The 24,974-nt window shown below is 32.8% G+C and overlaps 1 protein-coding gene across 1 annotated transcript in view; it reads right to left on the bottom strand.

Annotated features, from left to right (window-relative positions):
• Positions 1-24,974, bottom strand: part of Lrp1b (LDL receptor related protein 1B) — a 1,566,902-nt gene that overhangs the window by 713,075 nt on the left and 828,853 nt on the right. Inside the window, exons 16-18 of the mRNA XM_077110319.1 lie at positions 21,044-21,184; positions 16,673-16,798; positions 10,198-10,314 (exon numbers count right to left, since the gene is read on the bottom strand). Coding sequence (XP_076966434.1) covers positions 10,198-10,314; positions 16,673-16,798; positions 21,044-21,184 — 384 coding nt within the window. The remainder of the gene's footprint in view (positions 1-10,197; positions 10,315-16,672; positions 16,799-21,043; positions 21,185-24,974) is intronic.

Below are 24,974 nucleotides of genomic sequence, written 5' to 3'. Positions count from 1 at the left end.
TGCAGATATTTTACAATATTAATTCTTTAGTGAAAAAATCTACCCACCCTACCGTTCCCCCAAAATATAAAAGTGAGAAATTTTTAGAAATTAATTTATTTGCTTTGTCAAAGAAAAAAAGATAGTGCAAGAATGTCTGAGGTTTAGGTAGAGACAATGGGGTAAGAAAAAATTCAGAGGGGGACTGGGAAATATCCTGCCATTGAAGGCAAGGGGAAAAAGGGTTTCTAGGTCAGGTTTCAGCAGCTGAGGGCTGCTCAAATGGTGAGAAACCAAAGGTGCTCTATTGGTTTAAAGAAAAGTCCTTGTTGAGATTGGCAGTCAGTTTTGGTAGAGTGGTTTGGGGTAAAACAAAATTCTAGTCTATAAAAGATGGAGTAAAATATGAATATATGTCATTTTACATAAAATTTCTAAGAAATTTAAATGAGAAACATTATAAATGTGATATCATTGAAAATTATAGGATCAAAGTATATTATGTTGGTGGTGATCTTTTTTAAGGGAAAAGTTGAACTTAAAGAAATACTGATGAGAAGAAATGAGTTAACTTAGAGTCAAAAATATAGTAAAGACACAAGTTACATTTTCTGTTTTTCTGCAGATTTTAGGGCAGCAGAAAGATTTTCACATCCAAAGAATGAATTCGTATTTAACAGGTAATTCTCCCTGGCAATTAAAACAATTAGTATTAAAATAAACCTCTGTTCAATTCAATCCTGAAGTTAATAATTAAAGAATGCATTTAGATTTTAGCATTCCAAGAAATGATTAAAGTAAGAAACTTAGTAAATTAAAAATGTTCAATAAAATGAGGCAGATAAAATCAAGAATGATTAATGATTAATTTAGTTTCCATAAAAGTACAAAATACATATGAAGTATCTCAAGTAAATTAATTGTCACATATCTGTAAGTCTGTATTTCAGAAAATTTCAGTACTTTTATATTGTACTTAGTACTAAATCTTCCATGAGAGAAAGAACAAAACAACTTTTTTGGAGATTAAAACTTTCAAAATCATAAAAATTAAAAATGATTTGTTACATGGTATTTTATCATAGTTTTCTTATTCTTATTCATAGTTGTAGCAGTGCATAGGCACATAGTACAGACACTTTCATCTCCTGAAATAGTGGTAAGATTGAGATGCTTCTTTTCACTTTTTTGCTACTTTAAAAATTAGCACATTATCAATAAGAGTAATTTTAACCAAATTTCTTATACATATTGACTTATCAGCAAAAATAATATGATTTGTATTCCTTGTCCCTACCTCCATGTTTGGTTGGTGAGTGTCAATATTTAAAAAAGGAAGTATTTGATATTTTCTGAATTTTTTTTTCAGATGGGCCAACTCCAATTCCAGCTTCATATAATTACGTATTTTTTCCCATCTGAGAATAAAAATTATTTGGAAGACAAAAGACAAATTGATATCTAACATTTTATTGAAGAACCATTATGTGCCACCCACTATCTAGATTTTTGTACCTACTTTTTCTCATTTGACTCTGATTAATCAACATTTATATATGTGCATATGCATGAACATACACATGTTTTGTGCCAATGAGAAAATCAAGTAGCTGAAGTCTGTAAAGAATCCATTCTTAGCCTTGATAGAAATTTAAAGGGCTTTACTTCTGGAGCTAGAATTTATGTGACCCCGTGTCTGATGAGGCATCAGCTTGTTTCTGGTAGTGCAGAGCTTCAGATAAGACAGAAAAGGCAGAGTAAGTGAGAATGGGAGGGATGTAGTAGAGAGATAGTGTAAGACGTTAGAAGAAAGGACTAAATAATAGCCAGTAGAAATGTATCTCACAGGACTGGGGCTGTAGCTCAGTGGCAGAGCGCTTGCCTAACACATGTGAGGCACTGGATTCAATCCTCAGCACCATATAAAAATAAAGAAATAAAATAAATACATGCTGTCCATATACAACTATAAAAAAATCTTTAAAATAGAAATTTAAAAAAAGAAATGTGTTTCACAAGTCTGTATACATATTCAATCATCTAGATACATTTTAAAGACTACTTACACCAATATACTCTAGAGCCACCCAAATATTTCCCACTGTAGCCTTTGGAGGAAGCCCTGCTGACAGCAGGACTTCCAGATTCCAGAATATGAAAAAATGTATATTGTTTAAAGCCATCATGTTTGTGACAAAAGTTTTTTGTGGTCGCCATAACAAATTCTAATTTGTAAGGAATGCTGAAATTCAAGTATAAATTATCTGATATTGTTTTAAGTTAATCTTCAGATGATATACTTTCCTCCATAGTCCAGATTCCCAGACTCCATATAAAACCTTCTGAATGGGAATCTTTTAGGGACAAGAGGAAGGAATCTGGGAATCTCACCAGCGACAGTATTTCAGATGATACAGATCCTCAAGCAAGAATGGGAAAAGCTGAGTTAGGCCAAAGAGCTAAAAGTTCTTTTAAATAATTTCTGACTGTGGCTTTCAATATATATGCTTAATCTCCCAGTTTTCTTCAGACTGGATCTTATTAGTCAAGTGTATACAAAAGAGATAACTCTAACAAAAGACAATATAGCAAATACCATATACCTATAAGGATAATAAGAAGATAACTTAGCAGGAGGTTCATCTCTTTTCTAACAAAAGTAATACAAGTTTTCAAATAAAGACAAATGGAACAAGGGGAAAATACAACAAAATAAAGCAAAAATAACATTTGGATCTCAGAATATTGACCATGATTTTGTAATTAAGGGAAATAGGAGAGATAAATTTTAAAAATAGGGGAAAAAGACCAATAACATTGCCCCAAATGTTTATACTGAAGAAAAATTTTGAGACTCTAAAGACACAAAATTTATGTAAATCTTTGGGACAATAATTTTAAGATAAACTGTTAAAAGAACACATTGTCGATAATTATAAAAAAAAAAAAAACTACCATGAAGAAAATAAAAACATTTCATTCTAAACTAACTTTTTTTTGGTTGATGCAATTTTTTAGTAAGAATATATCATGAAAATGCCCTCAATGTTCCTCTATTTTTTAGCAACAACTTGAGGAATTTTCTTATGATAAATGAAAATATTATAGGTGGATGAGTAGCAGTTGTTCAGAACTGTATTTACAGAATTCCAATTAGGAGATCAGTTTTCCATAGACTATTTTTTAATTGACAACAGAAAGGTTCACTCCTTTCTACTATTAAGTCTTAAAATTCATGCTTAACAAATCTTTGTATTACACAAACCAGGGAGATACTATTAATACAGTGGACTATGGATTCAAAACTGCAAATCTGCACATAAGTGTTGTAACGGAATGGGGGACTATAAATTTCAGTGTGCAGTAAAGCCAATGCCACTCAGTACATATTTTGAAATATATGGATAAGGGAGAATCATAAGAACATCAAAATAAAACTATTTAAAAGCCTTGGAAATGTAAACATTGGAAGTGTCCGAAGGATTAATCTCATTTATAAAAAAATATATTTTATTTAAATATATTTAAAATATATTTTAATTGACTGAAAACTCAATGTATCAGTTACACAATAAAGCACCTGTCCAGTCTACCTTAATAGAGGCCTACAAACTAAATTAGTGAAGCTAATTAGTCTGCTATTATCTATTATGTGAAAATTACACACATCACACAATTTTTTGTTTATTTCTAGGCCATGAATTTGTTAATTTTTCAAAATTCTGGCAAAAACATAACATTTACCACTTTAATCATCGTGAGTTCACAGTTCACAGGTGTTAGCTATATTCATGATGTAGTGCAAGTGATCAATAGAACTTTTAAATCATGCAAAGACAAAATTATAAACATTGAACATCACCTTCCCATGTTCGGTCATAAATTTTAATATCACTAAAATTCCAAGTGAATTCATGGCAGTGAAATTGGTAGGGGAAGACTCTGTCAATGTGGAAATGTCAGGAAAAGTTGAAGGCAACAATTTGTTTAGTCTTTAAAAGATAAAGGTTTGGTGAACACAATGGTGTTTTTTATTATCTTAAGTGTCATACTGAGGACAAAGTAATTGATTCACAGTGCGAAGCTTCAGAGGACAGAACAAGTATCACTGCATAGAAATTTTAGGAAGACAGGTGTTGGCTCCACAAAACTGTTCTAACAATTGATTACTGCACAAGAGTAAAATAAACTACCCTGTGAAATACCCAGTTCCTGGATCTTGAAAATATTCAGTGAAGGAGCAAGAATCTGCAGGACCAGTTTTTATACATCTCCTGTATTAGAAAAGAGGTTGAACTATCTAGATAGCATCTTTGTCAATTTCTAGAGTTTCTAATTCTCTTAGAGTAGACAACTAGGACTGAATGGGAGTAAGTTCCAAAGCTTGTCATGTCTACTGACTCACTGATAAACTTTGGACATAGAACTTTCAGAATATTAGTCTCCTTTGTGGTGATGTGAGGAGCAAAAATGAACCATTTTTATCATTTTTTTTGTAGATTTCCATGCATTTAATAAATGTGTACATTTGTGTATATTATTAGGCATCTGACAAGCTGTTTTAATAGGAGACTAGATGGTAGCAAGGAAAGGGAAAAGGAGACAGGAAGAGTGAGTGAGTGAAGACAACAAACACATGCAATAGTGGGATTGCTCCATTTGCCATGGTGCAGAATCACTTAACCTAATAAGAACCATTATTATTAGGTTTGAACCATTCTATAAAAGAGTAGAGTACACACAAGTCAGCTTTTCAGAGACCAGTCAAACAACTTTGTGGAGAGATGTATTGACTCAAGGGAAGAAGAGGTCGACTAAAAATTATTCACAGAATTTTGTGAGTGCCTGAGCAAAGAGAAATGATCATAATTTTCTCAGGAAGCAGACTTGTTCTTTCACCCTATATCTCAAAAAGAAAGTACTAGAGAATAGTAACAGTCCCAGAAAATGGGTTATTGAGAGAACAACCTGCTCACAACATTTGAGGGGGAGAAAAAAAAAAGACGTAGAAAAAGAAAAAAAAAACAAGTATTTTATATATATATATATATATAAAACATCATATAGTAGAACAAACAAGAAAGAAGCCTGGCAGGCAAGGGGATTCTTTCAACCTAAAGCTATATAGGTCCAGTAGTAGGAAGAAAGAGGAATGGGGGTGGGGGGTGGGAGGAAGGAACAACAATCTGCAGGGAACTAGCAATATGCAGGGAAGAATGGAGAACAATGAGGGGGAAGAAATGGGGGAGAAAGAATACGAGAAAGAAGAAGGCAGAAAGGGATCGGAAGAGAAGAAGTGGAAGGGGTAAGGAAGAGAAGGAAAACAGAGAAGGAGGATGTTTACGCAACTCTGTAGAAGGGTGGGACCTCCACACAGGTCTCACAAAGAGCCTCTCAAGAAAACGGCATTTCTCATGGGTGAAAGGATAGTGATATTCAAAAGCAAATGCAGGTTTCCACAAGGCCTACTTTGAAAGATGTTATACATTTCCTCCATCTCCCCTGTCTGCCTAAAGAGCTGACACTAGATGAAGAAAGGCAGAAAGTGAAACATAAGGATACACTTTCTTTTCTATATCAAGTTCCTTGAACCTCAAGTATAGCAGCAGTAGGAGAGAAAGTGTTGCATGAGATATAATGCTGATGTTTAAAAATGGATTGGACTAAGTTATTGAAACCTCAACTGAGTGCACATTCATACCACTGGAAAGCATTAAAAACACTCATTTTTAGGATTTCCTCATAGAGAATTTTATTTAATTAGCCTGGAATGAGGTATGGGCAGGTTATTTTAAATTTCTCATCGTCATCTTTTCATAGAGAGCTAAAGTTGAAAACCAATACTAGTCTTATTCCTGAAATGAGATTGTCCATTCATATAGTTGACACAAGGTCATCTTCTAGCATAGGCTTCACAATTGTTCTTATAATGTCTCCTTCACACATGAAACAACTACTGAAATAGTTAAATGATCATTTAAAGATCAAGGTTGAATCCTCAGAGGGCCTTTCTAATTATGTAACTGTTTGCCCACATATACTCTAAGTCTAAAATGTGCAATTAACTTATAAATGTAAATGCAAATAATATGGGGCTGGGGATGTGGCTCAAGCGGTAGCGCGCTCGCCTGGCATGATTTCGGCCACGGTTCGATCCTCAGCACCACATACAAACAAAGATGTTGTGTCCGCCGATAACTAAAATAAAATAAATATTAAAAAATTCTCTCTCTCTCTCTCTCTCTCTCTCTCTCTCTCTCTCTCTCTCACTCTCTCTTTAAAAAAAAGTTTTAAAAAATGCAAATAATATGAGAAAGGGTTATAAGTAGGTATAAATAGGATTCCACTGAAAAATTTGACCCTGAATTGTATCTTCATTTCTATCAGGAACATTTCTAATCATAGGTTTTGCATGTTTTTAAATCTAAATTTTAATATTATTCTCCATGTAAATGGCTACCTATTAAATTTAACAAAGATTGTTCAGAGAGCTGAACTGTGAAAAAAAAAAGTGATTACAGAATCTTCTGGTAGGAATAAATCTTAGGGAATCTGGCCTATTTCAATAGTGAAATAAAATATGTCAGTTCAAATGTTACAATAATGCTTAACATAATGGGGAACTAGTAGAACCCCTATTCATTTATAAACTAGCATCAGATTTGGTAACATTAAATAAAGCCTGCAATCTTTATTATTTTTGTATATAGTGCAGTGATAATTTCTATTACAGAAATCTATTCTCTTCTACAACATTAAAAGTGACATTATGCCTACTAGAGTTTTTCTGTCAGCTTCTGTCTCTATGTAAATTTTCATTTAAAATGACAATGTGAAAGGTGAATGTATATTATTAAAGAGGGGAACACATGTGGACATTTCTTGCATTGTAAAAGAGGAATGGTACTGTGACTAACCCCTGCAGGTGGATGACTGACACTCTATAAAATGTGTCAATGATTCAGAACAAAAATATTTAGCAGCTAAATTGTCACAATGTGTTATACATGATTGTGTGTTGGCGATCTCTACCAGCATGTGAGAGCTGATTTGTGAATTTTCAGGGATTATATGAGTTAGTTTTTAAGCACATGATATTATTCAAAACAAAATTAATTGTCATAAATTTAAAATGGAATAATGTTTAAAACAAAGAAAATAAATACTCAAGATTCATTATTTCTGAAAAAATTTACTAATGGCTTGTAAAGCTATTTTAGTCTATTACATTCATATAGTAAATATTCATATATTTTTTCCAATTTCACGTTTAGAGAGTTTTGTTGGCAATTGGATATTGGCCATGATAGGTGTATTTATGGTCCCAAACACGCAAACACTCTCAGAGTTCCTCCCACCAGGAAATACTAAAACATTTATCAACACATTAATGAATAAGGTCCATTATAGTAGTATATACATTTAAATAAGATATTCATGCAGATATAATTGGCATTGAATGCCCACTCATTGACCCAATCAGTGGATGTCAAAACAAAATCAACATGAAATGATTAGGTTTTAATTTCAAGCATACTTAGATTCCTAGACTAGCCTGGAAAGTAGTATGGAAATTCCTCGGAAATCTGGGAATGGAACCACCATTTGACCCAGCTATCCCACTCCATGGTCTATACCTAAAAGACTTAAAAATAGCATCTATAGGGACATAGCCACATCAATGTTTATAGCAGCACAATTCACAAAAGTTAAACTATGGAGCCAACCTAGATGCCCTTCAGTGGATAGATGGATAAAAAAAAAAAAAAAATGTGGCATTTATACACAATGGAATTTTACTCAGCAATAAAAGAGAACAAAATCAAGGTATTTGCAGGTAAATGGATAATGTTTGGAGAAGATAATGCTAAGTGAAGTTAGCCAATCCCCCCCAAAAAATGAATGCCAAATGTTTTGTCTGATATAAGGAGGCTGACTCATAGTGGGGTAGAGAGGAGAAGAAAGAAAGAAATAGATGAAATCTAGATAGGACAGAGGGGTGGGAGGGTAAGAGAGGGGACAGGGGATTAGCAAGGATGATGGAATGTGATAGACATTATTATCCAAAGTACATGTATGGAGACACAACTTGGGGTCAACATACTTTATATACAACCAGAGATATGAAAAATTGTGCTGTATTTGTGTAATAAGAATTGTAATGCATTCTGCTGTCATTTAGATTTTTAAAATCAATAAAAAAATCAGTCTGATCTTAAGCAGTTTTCTAAAAATCCCTAAGTTTCAATAATTTTATTTCTAAAACATAGTAAAGTTTCTCCTAGACTTGTTGTAAGATTCAATACAAAAAATATGTCTCGGGGCTGGGGATGTGGCTCAAGCGGTAGCGCGCTCGCCTGGTGTGCGTGCGGCCGGGTTTGATCCTCAGCACCACATACAAACAAAGATGTTGTGTCCACCGAAAATTAAAAAATAAATATTAAAATTCTCTCTCTCTCCCCCTCTCTCACTCTCTCTCTCACTCTCTCTTTAAAAAAAAAATATGTCTCTGGTAATATTTCCTTCCCTATTTTCATGAAATGTAAATGTTCATTAATATAATTTCTTAGAATATTCAAAGTTTAAGGTATTTTCCCCCTTCTTTGACTCAAATAAAATATCATTAGACTAAGAAAGATGCCTTTCCCTAGACTTACTACAATGAAATTTAAAAAATAAAATGAAGTAGGGTCAAAGACAAATTAGAAGTACTTAATGAGTTCATACTTTATTTTTTCTGCTTTACATTGTTTTCATGTCATTGCTCATCTGAATTGGGACTCTGATTCTAAGACTTCTCTGCATTTATTTAATGTTTATAGGGTTTAGAGGTTGTTGGTTGTTCATTATCTTTCTGGTATACCCTTGATGCACATGCTCAAAATAGGAAGGGGATCAAGTTTCTGAAAAAAAAAAAAAAAAAAAATACAGCAGCCTAACCCAGCCAGCTAACTTTTGGACCACAACATTCATGTGGACATTGGAAAGGAGATTATACTTCTCAACTCTTTATTGACCAGGCTTGATAATTTACATGTCAAATGTACACTTAAATGTTTATTGTGTGATTTTTTCTATTGCTTTCTTTACACCACTTTTTTTCCTTACCATATCATTTAACACTATTTTATCTATACTTTATTCATTTTTCAGAGGTTATTAGCTAAAAATGTTCACAGTGACTTAGTAGTTGAGTTTTAGAAAAATTTTAAATATGTAAAGAGAGAATACATCTTCTAAATAATAACATTTAAAAAGGGGGCTTAAAAGATCTTATTTCTTACTGTGAATAGTACTATAACAGGATTAATTATTAAAATGTATACTCAATTGAATTACCATTATTATTATTTATTTTTTTCCTTGCTGGTGATCAAATCCAGGTTTGAGCTATGATTAAACCATATCCCTATCCCTAATTGCATTATATTTTAATAAGTGTACTCTGTACCTTTCATTTATGGATAAAATTTTTAAGAGTAATTTTTAAAATCCATTGCCATGACTAAAATAAAGTACATCTTATAAATATTGTTTAATTTCCATAATATGTTTGAATATATATTATTGAGAAAATGATAATAACACATATGGAAACTTAAGTACAAAGGGAGGATAATTAAATTTGTACCTTCATACAATAATAAATTTTTACTATTTTCAGGAGTCAGAGAATCAGTGGGAAGTAACTGGGAATTTTGCCATCAACAAACATGTTATCTTAAACCAATAATGATCTTTGTCAGTCAGAATCACATGACTATGGAAAAGCAAAATTGATTTACCAACTCTGGAATCTCAGTCTAGATTGTTTTTTGCTCTGAGAATATAACACACACATGCCAACCAGAAACACATTTACCTCATTTACTCCAGTGTTAACCGTTGCATTGTTTTGACAAGTTTTATCATTATAGGCATAAGATTAATAGCAAACACTTAATAATATCTTGTTAGCCTTATATAACTACCTCTGAATAGAAGCTGTAGTGTTTGGATCATTTGTTTCAGCAGAGGATATTGTTACTGCTTCATGAATGGTTATATTCTAAAGCTGTCATTGAAGTACATATTCATATCTGAAGGGTATAATAAAGTAACATATCTCTGCCTTGTTGACTTGTATTTATAAAGAAATAGCCTTTTAAGGGGATTACAGTGATAGAATGTTCTATCTGACAAGATCTCTACTAAGAGGATATTTCATTCACAACTTACCACAGGATGCCATTTCATCTGTCTGGTCACCACAGTCATCTTCTCTGTCACATAGCCATGCTCTGAGAATACATCGTCCATTTCCACAAGAAAATTGGTCTGCCTGGCATGTTCTGGCTGTTATGATCAATTAATACACAAAGACTAAATTTAGAGGAATTTTGAACCAGTAAGCATATAATAAGAGTATGCAGCATTTCTTTTACACTAAAGACATGTTTCTGTATTAAGATAAAATTATTTAAAATGTAAATTTTTATTTAATGTTTCACAATACCAGCCTGCTTGTCTTCTCTAAAGCTCACACATTTGGTCTTTAATTAAAATGACTGTTAAGTAACAAGATATTCAATATTTCTCACACAATTCCACAAATGAAGCTATGAAATCATTTTATTTTTAAAATTTTGCCTGGCACATGCTTATGAATATATCATCGAATTAAATTTCATCCAGTTTTTGATTAATAAAAAAGAACTTCGTATAGTATTTGCCAAAAGCCAAGATTACTTTTGCTGTAAGGTAAGAGGAAGCCTTGAGAGACTTTCTCAGAATATCTAGTTCCTAATCAAGGAGTCAGAATTCTCCTTTTCCTCTAACATTTTAAATGCAGTCACTTCTTAATCTCAAAATGGTCCACTGTGTGGTGTGAGAATACAGAAAGCATTTCGAAAACATACATTTAGCCTTAAGACATTTTTCTAAAGTTCACTTTTTGCACAGTTGTATAAATAAATGTATGGCTTTTAATCAAAGTATACTAATGAACTTTGCTTTGGGCTCCCTTAAGGGTTTCAATGAACACAAATATGGAACCTTGCTTTCTATGTTAGCCAAAGGCAGTGGTTTAAAATTATTCAGTAAAGGGGTTATGTTCTACAGGGAATTTTATTGCCCTTTTCTATTACAATCAGGTCAACTTTTGAAAGCATGAAAGCCTAGATAGCTTCTCTGCCTCTTTCCCCAGGCCTTTGGTTGTTACACACTTCATTTTTTTAGTGTTTCATTTTCTTTTTTCTTTCCTTTCATCCTCTGAACGACTAATCCGTCTTCATGAGTGTCTGTAACCTGTTCACACTTTCCTTTCATTAGACTAGGGAAAAAAAAAAGGAATATGTTTGGAAGAAGATCCTGAGATCTGTGAGTATTTTGATTAGGTGAAGTATGAATGGATGAGGAACACTGGATTCTGGGTTTATGAAATTGTAGAGAAGGTTCTGGCATAAAGTAAACACTTCCTCTTGTTTCTGGGCTTACAAAATCATAATGATGTGTCTCTGTTACATCAAACCATCTTGTGAACTTGAGTACTGATGCTTGGTGAAGGGAGTAGTTCAAACAGAAGTCAACCAAGCATCCATAAATCAGAGTTTCAGAGGTCAATAGAAATAAGATATTAGAAGACATATACATAGAAAAGTATACATGCAATATAAAGATGTTTATCAATTATTGTTGAATATTTTAAAGACCATTCAAAATTTTGTTAGTTGATTCAATATATTGGATTGAATATACTGTTTCTAATTATAGTGACTACAATCAGAAATATTAAGATCATTATCACATATTGTGCTTTACATGGATAAGAGCATTGAATCTAAAATATTTTATGCAATGTCTAATGTTTTTTCCATTTCTGCAAATTGATCATTTATTCTAAATCAACAATTTTTAATTTTTCTAGGAAAAAAACAATGTATACTTCAGAGTTTGCAAAATAAAAATTTCACGTAGAAGTAAAAATTTCTATGTTGGATCATTTAGCTAATTTAACAGAATTTTTACTAAATTAACCCCTATTTGGAATAAAAATAATAATATCTTCAGGTAATTTCTATTTAATTATGTCTACTTGGGGAAATCTATGCATCTGTGCAAACTTAGTAAAGATGTACAGGAATACACACAAGGTATTGGCATGAATTTAGGAAGGGGTAGAAATAGAAATGGGGAGAAATTGATACCTTTTTCTTCACATACCTTTGTACTATTTCTTTGACTATGGTAAATACTTTTTATGTTTTGAGTTTTAAGAGAAGTTTAATGAGAGGATATTTCAAGTAAAATTAAATTTGTCTAATGCAATATTCTTTTACTTGGTATTTTTATGTCAGTGTATTATCTCCCAATAATTCCAGTTTGGCCCTAGCAAAGCTTTCTTACTGTTTCCTTTTATTTGGAGAGCTATGATGATTAGAGACAAAAATGCAAAGAAATTCAAGAACCTATGCCATATAGTGTATGAACTGTCATTGTGATATTGTGGGAATTAAAATGCTAAAGCTGGAAGAACTGTTATGATCTATAATTCCAGGGAGATCACTGTATTTTTATGGAGAAATGTTGTGCCCAAAAATATATGAATTCACTATCTATTCTAATCATGGAGGAAATTATTTGTTTGTTCTATCAGGAAAATTTAACTGACTTTAGATGAGAAGAGTGTTCATTCTACAAATCTCCAAGTACTTGTCTACATGATATAACCAGATTGACTGAATTACCACTTTTGAATCAATGGATTTGTAGGAAGGATATACAGCTTCCACTTATTCAGTTTTTTATCTCCATCAGATCTAATTAGTTTAGATGTTAGATCAAAAGAGTAGCCTTGGAGGACTCTAATTTTATAGCAAGTGCTGCTCTGAGGAAAAGAAAATTTACACCTTGTACAAGAGAATTGTTTATCCAGCACTAGAATCAAAGATTCACTGTCACAATGTGGATATTTCTAACGATCAATAATCATGCTTCTCCTGTGGTCACACAGTAGTGAGAGTTCCCACAGTGCACAACAAATGATACAGGGGGAGGACATAACAAAACCTGCGATTTATAAACTTTACCTTTGTTGCATTTTGATCAAAACATCCAATTGAAGGAAAAGTACATCAAGTTATATCAAAATGCACTCTACACTTTATCTTGCAAAAATGTCTGATTTTTAACACACTAGTTTATTCTAATGTAATTATAACTGTCTAGTTTGAATTTAGTCAAATTAGGGGGGAGGGTGTGAGAATAAATATTATATAGTATAATCAGAACTCTGTGGTAGGAGACAACAGCTACACAGACCCTGACTCTCTGGTCCCCTGTGTTTGCACTGTTTCCTTTTCTGGGTACATTCTCCAAGTCTCTCTCTCATTATTCATTCCATTCTACCCAGAGTAATACATGCTGCTAAATTGGTCTATTTTTTGTTCCAGTGAAATAATTCTTTCACCTAGAGACTTACAGAAAATAACATCATTAACACTGCTTACAGTCATATATCTATTGCCAATATATTTTCTCTATTTGCTTCAGAATTTTTTTCTAGTTTTATTTAAGAAAAAAAAAATGTACTGTACCATTATATACAATTGTCTACAGTTTTATGCTTCATATAAATATTATTGTTTGTATTCTTCAACTCTCTTAACTTTCTTTTTGAAATTTGATATTTTATACTAGCTCATTCATTTCACTAGCAATATATTATTCAACTATAATACATATATTTATCCATTCTTCTATTCATAGATATTTGAATTTTATTAGTAGTACTACCAGGACAATGCATATTTTACTTGTGTTTCTTTATGAATAGGTATTAACTAGAGTATAATCCTAGAAATGGACTTAGAGTTGAAGATATAAGAGTCTTTACATGTATTGAATTTATCCAATTACATTCTGATGTGAAAAGTTAATTTATATACCCACCAAGAGGATATGTTAGTTCATTTTCCTAACATAACTACCATTAGTTTTATCAAATTATTTATTTATCCTAATTAAATGGCTTTGATTATTGCTTAGTAATTTATCTTATATGTTTTTATTTATCTATTTATTCATTCATTCATTCATGTGCAGTACCAAGGGCTTTTCACGCTAGGTAAACACACTTCTACTGAGCCACATCCTCAGTCCACTTACATTTAAAGGTTCAGTACAGACACTGCCTCCTTCAGGAAGTCTTTGCAGATAGCCAGTGACTCATCTCTATTCTTTCTATGTGTTGAAATGTGGTTCCACTTAGCACTTTGACTACTGCATTAGAATGTCCTATTGACATGTCTTTCACTCTTAACCTCTTAATGGATGGCATTATGTATTTTTACTTATTCTATCACCAGTACTTGACAAATACTTATTGCATTATTAGAATGATGAGAAAGGAAATTAGCATCACGTGTGAAAGGATTTTCTTTTAGATATAAAATGGCTGGGATGTAAATGAACATAGAACAGTCAATTCAAATACAGTATGATCCTCTACTGTATTTTTTTTTCTATCTTGGAAACATGTCCATGTATACATTTTGATTTAGGAAAAGAGAGATGATCCATGGAAAATGTGCATGTGGATTAACTACCTTTTCTAGTGTGGTGAGTTTTGTCAACTATTTATTTTGGTAAAATAAACTGGAAAATACTTTGAAACATAACCACACGCTTTGTAGTTTTCAATGATAAAAGGAATATTTATTTTTTCTCTGTTCTTACTCAAGTTCATTGGTATCCAGTGATCATAAGAGGTGTCATAAACATACTGAAAAGAAGATCTAGTACTGAGTGCAGACTTCCAGTGGCATCCCCAGAAGAGGCACTTAAGCAAGTTGTGTTCTGTTTCTTAGTGAACCACAGGACTTGAGTGTCTAAGATAGCTTACTAATTAGGATTGTTCGTTCCATTTTTTCTTGTACATGAGCATTTCCTCTTTTACAACTATAAATAGCTAACTAAACACAAATAGTCCTTTAAAAATCATGTAGAAAAAAAGCAAAATCTTGATAAATGTATTACAAATAAAGAAGACACAATATTGTAAATTGAGCCACAAGTGTCTTCAATTTTATGATGAAAGCAGACCTATCTGTTTAGGATGTAATGAAACATAATGTTTGAATTGAATCTTAACCTTAAAAGAATAGTAATTGTAGAGCTTAGGAAGATGTTTTATCATATATTATATTCATATTACAAGAGCAACCTGAGCAAAGTCAAACTAACTATACCTAAAATTATAGCTAATCTGCAGGATAATGTGGTTTGGAATGCTTAACAATGATCTAACAGACAGAACGCAGATTGAATTTCCCCTAAACTCTTACCCAAGAATAAGTTTTTAGACAAGCTCTTTCTCCTATATAGACCTATAAAATGAATAGTCATGAAAGTAGGGCCCTAGGACCTAATGATCCCTAGAGGTTCTTTTCTTAAATTTAAGAAAGTCTTTTTGCAAAGCAATCTTATAGGACACACATGAAAAATTTTATTAAGAAATTCATTTAGTCCAAATGTCAAATAGAGTTTTACATCAAGGAATAAGAAACTACTTGGCCCATAGATCATGTGTAAATATGTCATTATGCAAAAAGCTGAATGTACAATGTAGGTTAGAATTATGTAATGGTGATTATTTTGCTCTTGCCCTTGTTATTTTGTACATGATGAAAAGCTCTTTAGAAACAATTTCTAGGTAATTCACACTCTTGCAGAGAAGATAGGAAAGCACAGGAAAATGAGGTGCAATGAATTACAAGTTTTTCCAGAAGAAAGCCAATGGCAATGACAAGACAGGAATTGATCTTGATGTCTGTCTTTTCTCTGCTGCTCTATTAATTTTTACGAGCATTTTATAATAATTTTTATTCATTGAGAGTTGTTTCGACAAAAAAATCAAAGAGTTGATGGGGTGGTCCGTGTTTTGATGTTGCTAGGTGCAATTTTTTTATTTAAATCAGTTTTTTACGAATCATATCAATATGTGTCATCTAACACACTAGTTTTACTTCATCATTTAAATAGCAGCATAAGGCTGCTGCTAGCCAGTATCATTTTTCAACTCTTATCTGACTAATAATGACCTTTATGGCACACTATTGTAACCTGTACCACCAGCTGTATATTTCCATCCAACAAGAATCTGGCTAGGGATTCAAAGATTTATTACAATGGAATAGATTATATGGAAATATAAATAGGCTTAGTGGTCTTGGGACTTCATGAAGAAAAAAAAATTGCTACCTCATATAAATAATGTGCTACGGACACAAAGTTATTCACAAAGGTATTCCATAGTAGACACAATAAAATTTATAAGTTTTTTTCAATGTTAAAAAAAAAAAGAAATCTTCCTTGTGAGATGGTCTGTATCACAGCATGCTAACAAATATCACCTTCCCATTTTTGCCAACAAAGATTTAGTTGGGACAGGTTTCATAGAAGAAGTGTACTGACAGTCAACCCATATGGATAGATGAAGTGCCAAATTATTTTGGAAAGCAGAGTAATGCCCATGTATTAAATAAAGATAATTTATATCCGAGCCTTTGTGGCATCAAACTCTGAATTCACTTACTACTGCCATAATCAGATTGTCAGCACTAGGAATGTCCAGATTAGTTCAGAGTTCTGACCTGAATTTTTATGGTGACCAATTTTGAAAGTAATTTATGTACATATTGAAGCAAACATTTACCTGCACAAGTTTGATTGGATTCATCCTCATTGCTCCCACAATCATTAGCTCCATCACAAAGCCACCTCTTGGGGATACAGCGATTATTCTGGCATTTAAATTGATCATCAGGACAGGTGTGATTGACTGGGAGAGAGGAAAAGCAAGTTTAATTATTTAAAATTGGATAAAGTTATAAATATCTAGAATTATAGTTAGAAAAATGTTACAATAATTATAATATTAATAAAAAATAAATGCCATAGCTCCTGTCAATCTTTGTCTCAAATTCTACAGAAAATAACAATATTCTATGCATTGTTAAAATATAATATTTTTGCAAAAGTCATCATGTAACTAATTCACATATAAAAGGAAATGTATTCCTTTCTCCTGTTTCCACTACAACCAACTATATCATTAAGCCTGTTGACCCATCCCTCATCAGAACTGATGACTCAATTCCAAAATATTTACCAAAAACATTTAAAATAACCATCAAGTTTTAATGTTAAACATAACAAATATGTCTCCAAATACTTTTCTTATACATAGTTAAAATATTGTTTCTTTAATCCACACATCCACTCAAACATTTCTTAGATTATTAAATATACCCAATTTTATTCTGCTTTATCTAATATTTCTTGGGGCTGAAAAGAACATAAACAAATGAAAATATACATCACTTGTGACCTAGATTTGATGCTAAAATGAGATTCTATATAATTTTAATAAAAATAGATCATCATGATTTTTATCTCCTAGTACAAACAAATAAACATGTAACTACAGAAAATACTGAGGATGAGACCAATCCTCACATGGGAAGCTGTGCACAGCTAAAGATTAAACCACCAATATCTAAACACAACAGGGGGGCCATCTTACTGTTAACCTTCTATCAGTAATTTTTTCAGGATTTAAAGAGGCACGCTCTTCAATATTTGTTTTGCAATTTCAACTTTCTTTTTGAAGTAATTTTCCTTATGCCCAATAGTTGAACCTCTGTATGATAAAATCAATTTGTATATTAGTTTCATTTAGAATTAAAAAATATTATCATTTTTTTCATGCTGTTGCACAGCAAATGTGTGCATTTCTAGTCAGTTATAGAGAAGACATTTTTTTTAAAGTAGTATGCATGATAAAGTTATTTCAACTCCTTTTGGAAAGTTTTTTATTTGTGTAATGTAAAAGAATAAATAAATTAAAATGTAGAACATACTTAAATTCTCTGAGATTTGAATATAATTAAAATTTTTCTTCCCACTACAAGGACTTTAGAGGAAATAGATGCCTATGAAAAATAAAAGTCATCCAATATTTTGAAGGGTCTACATTTTAAAATTTCAAGATTATGCATTTGCACCTTAGTGCAATTTTCAGCATAGGTTTGTAGTTGGTAGTTGAGACATTAAAGGATAGAGAGTAGAAGAATGATAACAGAATTCAATGCTGGAGATTATGAGTATTTAAAATCTAAACTAATCCTCTGAAATGACCTATGTAGTATGGGAATATCATCCATGAAACTCCAGGAATAGAGTACTGATCAGCATGACTGTAATGGTCAGATAAGATGTCCTACTGTAAGGTGGTATCCAGAGACCTTTAGCCATTTGTTGCCTCTTTCAGTTAATTATTCATTCTTCCAGGTGCCAGGAGCTGTGTTGCGAATCCTACTCTGCTAAAATGTAATGTCTCCTCAGGAAGATATTAATCTATTATTAAATGCACCAAGTAAGCAAGCATATACTTACAATATGGTTTTTTAACTACTATAATAAAGTAGTTAAATTATAAAAAACTGCTCTAATAAAGCTGTGTACAGGAAATGAATGCTGAACTCCAACTTGGATGTACTAAGATTTTTTTGGTGGTTAGAAAAGATTTCCTGGGCTAGGGATGTGGCTCAAGCGGTATCGCGCTCGCCTGGCATGCGTGTGGCCCAGGTTCGACCCTCAGCACCACATACAGACAAAGATGTGTCCGCCAAATACTAAAAAATAAATATTAAAATTCTCTCTCTCTCTCCCTCTTTCTCACTCTCTCTCACTCTTTCTTTAAAAAAAAAAAAAGAAAAGAAAGAAAAGATTTCCCTAGGAAGGTAATGATGAGCAATGTTGGATTCCTTCTTTTTGGAAAAGTGACTGCAGTGTCAGAAAGAAAAAAAAAAAACGGATGTTTTTGGAGATGTACTTATTGTTAAATTTGATAAGAATCAGAAGGGTAAGCAGAGCATGAGACTAAAGGATAAAAATGTAAATACAAGACATAACAGGAAGTATATGGGAGTCATTGAATTACAGAATTTATCCTCTTGGTTATACAGTTGAGGAAATACTAATTATAAACTTCATTTCATAAATAATATCCTGGAAGCATTGTGGAAAGTGAGTTTTATTTAAGAGAGAAAGAGTGGTAGGATTAAAACAATACTTGCTGTGTTAATCTAAAACGAAAACCCAATTTAGCCAATGAAAATTGAGAAGACATAAAGATAAAAAATAATTATTTAGGTGATAGAAGAGATAAGATTCATTGATAGAAGTGAGTACAAACTATAAGTGAAATGGAGGATGCCAGGAAAAGCTCTTGGCTTCTATGGAAATAGAAAGTGTTAGCAATAATCAAAAAATATATACTAACAAGAATTTTAACACTATAGTAAACAGTGTCAATTCACTGTCCTTGTACATATAAAAGAGATGAGTTTCCGCAATACAAAAGAAATAATAGAACATAGATGGAAGCTGGGACTTTATAAAATAAAAGATGAACATTATGATGAAATATTTGTGCTCTTCTCAGGCATTGGATTTGTAAGAATAGAGAGGAAGCATATATCTAGTAAGTATTCATTAAAACCATGAATAAACATTGTGAGACAGAATTGAGGCAATTAAGTTAGTCATTAATCATACATCATTTGTGTAAAAGAATCAGGGAATAAATAGTCTTTATTTTCAGATGAAATGCTTTTCTCACTCCAAAACTTTTGACAACTGTTTCAATTAGTGTTTAAAACTTTATTTGTAGGCGACCACTTTATAAAACATATATTAGTGGAGTTGAAAATAAGAATTATAGACTTTGAAGTCATGATCCATGATTTGAATTCAAGAGAAATTAGGGCCATATTTATATAATAAAATTGGCAAATATTTTCGGACATCCTTATTCTTGGGATTGTGTCCCAAAGTACAAATGGTTGCTTGATACAGATAGCCAGAACAATTTTGTACATTCTCATAATGGATCTTTAAAACTTTTTTTTTTCTTTCAATGTTGGATACTGACCCCAGGGTCTCACACAATAAACTACATTTCCAGAACTTTTTAAATTTTTGTTTTGAGACAAGGTCTCACTAAGTTGCCTAGTCTGGCCTCCAATTTGTAATTCTGTTGATTAATATCCCAAGGAGCTGTAATAACCTGTCTTGCACCATTGCATTCAGTTTAAGATATTATTTTTATATTTTTAGTTTAAAAAAAGACAATGGAATACTGTCAATTAGCTCTTAGTTCAGTCATTTTAACCTGAAAAAAAAATGTCTGTAATTGAAAGAAAAATAGTTTTAAAACAATGTACATGGGTTAAATCAAAAGATCAAATACCTAATTTTGTCCAACATCTCTCTCTCTCTCTCTCTCCGTAAACTATTTTATTTATCTCAAAAACCATTCAAACTAATCAAATGTATTTTCAAAATGTTATTTCATTTACTTTTCAAAGTGTTTTCTTTCCACATCTATGAGAAATTTACTAATCTGTACCGGAAACATGAAACTCTTCCTAGCAAATGGTGAATAGTTAGATAGAAGCCAAAGGGCCAAAGGGTGGGAGGATAAGATCTTTCATTTATATTTGAGTGCCCCATATGTGTTTTCTACCATGTCCTAAACCAGTGAAGCTAGGTGATAACATGTTCCAAATTCATGTGTATTTCTTTGGATCTTCTTCAAGTTTCTTTTGCCAAGGAGCAATGGAGTACATCATGACCTTCTGTACGACTTATTCAGTCTTAAGGGTGTTTAAATTGATTTTCCAAATTTTCCATCTTTTAAAGTCAAAGATCCAAAGAGGTCTTCTATAGCAACCCAAGATTATAGTGTGGTAACACAAAAATCAGGGAAAAGGGGGAAGATTTTTGGAGCAACTAAAATGATAATGTGAAAGCTGGGGGAAAATGAGAGAAACCGTGCTTTTAAAAGTATGCAAAAGAGGCATTCTATAGTCTAACCTTTCTGCAAAAGGATGACTGGGAAATAAAACCCAGTTCAATTTGCATCAAACATGTTTTCAGATTTTCACAAACTGATTTGACAATCTACATACGTAAGACTCAGTTTTAATGTGACTTTAAGATTATTTGATGGAGAACATACAGCAATTGACCGAGTCCTCATCACTTCCATCTAAACAGTCGTCATCACCATCACATTTCCACCGAGCTTGGATACAATGTCTGTTTTGGCAGCGAAATTCTCCAGGTTTGCATATGTGGGGTAATGCTTCTCCTGGATTAACTAGAGTTAAAAAAGAAAAAAAAAAAAACACATTTAAGGCCTATGAATTATGTTAACGAGATTCAGTCCACTAAAATATGAATTTTGAGTATTTTTGCTTCCTTTTTACTCTACATGTAAATGGAGTCATACAGTATCTGCTTTTCTCTCTCCGACTTATTTCATTTCTTATAATGTCCTACAGGTTCGTCCAGGTTGTCATAAGTGATAGTATCTCCTTTTTTAAGACTGAATAATATTTCATTACATACATGTGTTCATGTGCATGCAAAAACACGATTTCTAAGTTAATTTATAGCATAGGTTGGAGAGGAAATGGGGAGGTATAGCTCAAGGGCACAAAATTGCAGATATGTAGATGAATACATTTACAAGTCTAACTTACAATTTGATGACTATAGTTATAATATTGTAACATGTACTGGAAATCTGTGGAGAGCATATTTTAGGTGCTCTTAACTACCAACAAAAAAAAAATAAGTAAGAAATGATGGATATATTAATTTGCTTGGCTATAGCAACCAGTTCACTATGCCTATCAAAGCATCATGTTGTACAAATGTAGATATATAGAGAGTAAAAAGCAATATCCCCAAATTTAAAATATGTCACCAAGATATAAGGTATCCCTATGAAAATCATAGTTATCTTAATATTAAAGCTTAATGTTATCTAATACACAAAAATGATAAAAAGATGATAGTGTTAGAACAAGCAAATAGTCTCAAAAAATATAGAAACAATTGTACACCTAGCAGCCATCTCTGAAAATGAGAAATTTTAAGTTTATTGGACAATACTTATTCTACTAAGAATCTTAAAGATTTATTTTAAAATAGCTATCACTAAATAACCACCACAACAATCCAATACCACTTTGTGTTGGTGACATGGTTCCCCAGCCAGGTACCCAGCCCACTAGTCCTTGCAGAGAAGCAGAGGTGAAGCTGCAGAGAGGCTGTGCCCCAGGGTCTCCAGCACTGACAGCAAGGGCTGCTCAGAGCCCATCACGCATGCACCACCCTTAGGTGCAGGGAGCCAGGACGCACTGACCTTCACCACCCTTGGGAGCCCTACCCAGCCTGGGGACACCCACTGGAGGCCTGCTCTATATAATGCTGCAGCTCAAAATCCCCCCAGCAGCCATGACCTCACAACTTTAACCAGCAGTGGGAAAATGGAAGTGTAGCAGACTTGGATGGGGTTTCAGAGCTAACCAATAGTGTGAGTACTTTTTCAAACCCTGGTTAGCATAAATTTGGATTCATAGGTTGACCCAAGTGCTATATAAACCACTAGACAGCACACTCGAGTAGCAACACCATCTTGGGTCCCATCTTGCCCTGTTGCAAGTTCTGTTTCTATTGACCCTTGAATAAATCCTACTCTTAAACTCACTCATCCTGATCTTTGATTTTGTAAGACAAGAATCCAGAAAGACGAAGATGGCAGTGAGTTGCTGTGACACTAGAGGGCACAGCCTGCCATTAAAAGTTGCAACATGATTCTTGTAGCAGAGGCGTACAGCTTGTGCGGATCCCACCTGCCAGCAGAAGTGGAAAAACTCCTCTGTTTCTTTGTTTGAGCCTCTGTTTTGCTTTTGAAAGGATTTTCATTCATCTTTCAATTCATCGTTTTGATAACCTTAGGTAGGACCATGAATTTTACAACCTCCATCATATAGAGGAGTACACTGAGAGTTAAAGTTAAAAAAAAAAAAAAAAAGAAAAGAAAAGAAAAAGCAATCAGAAACTTTGATATAACTTTTACTATGTATTTACTTTGCTGGGCTGCAAGTAATAGGAAAACAGAAACAGTTAAAGGTTCAAGGAAGTATTAGCTTAATCAAGATTATCTCTTTAGTGATATGAAAAATTGTGCTCTATATGTGTAATAAGAATTGTAATGCATTCTGCTGTCATATATAAATAAAAAATTAATTAAAAAAATAAAATGGTAAAGTATAAAAAAGATTATATCTTTAAATGCATGCAGTGTTTCTCCTCATATATTCCATGTTCTCTAATCAAATGATAAAAGTTTATTTAATTGAAATTTATTCACAAAATTGAAAGTGTTACTATCCTACTGTTCTCTTTGCATGGTTTAAATAGTCTTGAAAGAGAAGAGAATGAGTGTCAATGGTTAATGAAAATGTTTTTATGTTTCAAGGGTTTTAAAAGGTTTTGAATTATATCTAATTGGTTTATTGTTAGGAAAAGAAGAAGTCAATCTTTCTATCCCTGTTCAAATGGCTTTAAGTTTTATTTTTGATAACTGGTTTAGTCTCATGGAATGTCATAAATCTTACGCACACCTCAATAAGAAGTAATGGCAAGGCAAACATACATGGCATTTCCAGAACCCTTTGCATAGCATTCCCTGAACTTCTGTGTCTTCCTGCAGGCCATATCTGCAGGAAAGTGCTACAGAGATGACATAGCAGGACACAAGGCAAGTGGATCTACAGGGATTTCAAGGGAAAGCTACTGTAACCATACCCTACCCTGATGAAAGGCAAAAAAGGAATCACTTTTTATTAGTAAATGAAATAGTTAGAACAAAAGTGACCCATGTATCTTCTGTCCCTTCAGTTAAGTTGACACTGGATGCATGGAATGACAATAATATTTTCTTCTTATTCATTCTCAGGAACAAAACACTGAAGTAGCAATTTCTGTATGATGCCGTTTCTCTAATATAATTTGAAAGTAAGTAATTTGTACGTGTGCATGAGTAAAGGGGTGAGGGTGAGGAGGGAGGAGCGAGGGAGAGAGATATTGCACATAAGAAATGACAAAAACAACAGGGTTGGGTTTGTAGCTCAGCTGTAGAGTGCATCCCTCACACATGTGAGGCACTGGGTACGATCCTCAGCACCACATAAAAGTTAATAAAGTAAATATGTTAGAAAAAAAGAAATGACAAAAACATAAAAATGGAATTTTATTGAGAATTTTTGCATCAATGTTCAGGGAAATTGGTCTGAAATTTTCTTTCCTTGATGTGTCTCTTCCCGGTTTTGGTATTAGGATGATACTAGCTTCGTAAAATGAGTTTGGAAGGAAAAGTCACACTCATACATTGCTGGTAGGACTGTAAATTTGTACAACCAATTTGGAAATAAGTATGGAGATTCCTTAGAAAACTTGGAATGAAACCACCATTTGACCCAGTTATCCCACTTCTTAGTGTATACCGGAAGGACATAAAATCAGCATGCAATAATAATGCAGCCACATCAATGTTTATAGCAGCTCAATTAACAATAGATAAACTGTGGAAGCAACCTAGATGCTCTTCAATCGATGAAAGCATAAATAAACTGCAGTAAATATACACAATGGAATATTATTCAGCATTAAAAGAGAATAAAATTATAGCATTTAAAGGTAAATGAATGGAATTGGAGAGTATCATGCTAAGCAAAGTAAGCCATTCCCCCAAAACAAAGGCTGAATGTTCTTTCTGGTAAGTGGATGCTGATCCATAATGGAAGGGAGGGGCATGGGAAAAATGAAGTAATTTTGATTGGGCAAAGTGAATAGAAGGGGGGAGGGAGCATGGGGGCAGGAAAGAGTGGAATGAGATGGACTTAATTACCCTAGGTACATATATGACTGCACATATGGTATGATGCTACATCATGTACAAACAAAGAATTGAAAAGAGCTGCAATTGTGTACAATGAATCAGAATGCATTCTGTTCTCATATATACCTAATTAAAATAAATGAATTAATAAAAAAAAGCAAAAAAGGATGGTCTCCTATTCAAATCTAAGATGCCT

Source organism: Callospermophilus lateralis, chromosome 9 (genome assembly GCF_048772815.1).
Source record: "Callospermophilus lateralis isolate mCalLat2 chromosome 9, mCalLat2.hap1, whole genome shotgun sequence".
Taxonomy (NCBI): domain Eukaryota; kingdom Metazoa; phylum Chordata; class Mammalia; order Rodentia; family Sciuridae; genus Callospermophilus; species Callospermophilus lateralis.
This window is presented reverse-complemented; position numbering and strand designations above follow the sequence as displayed.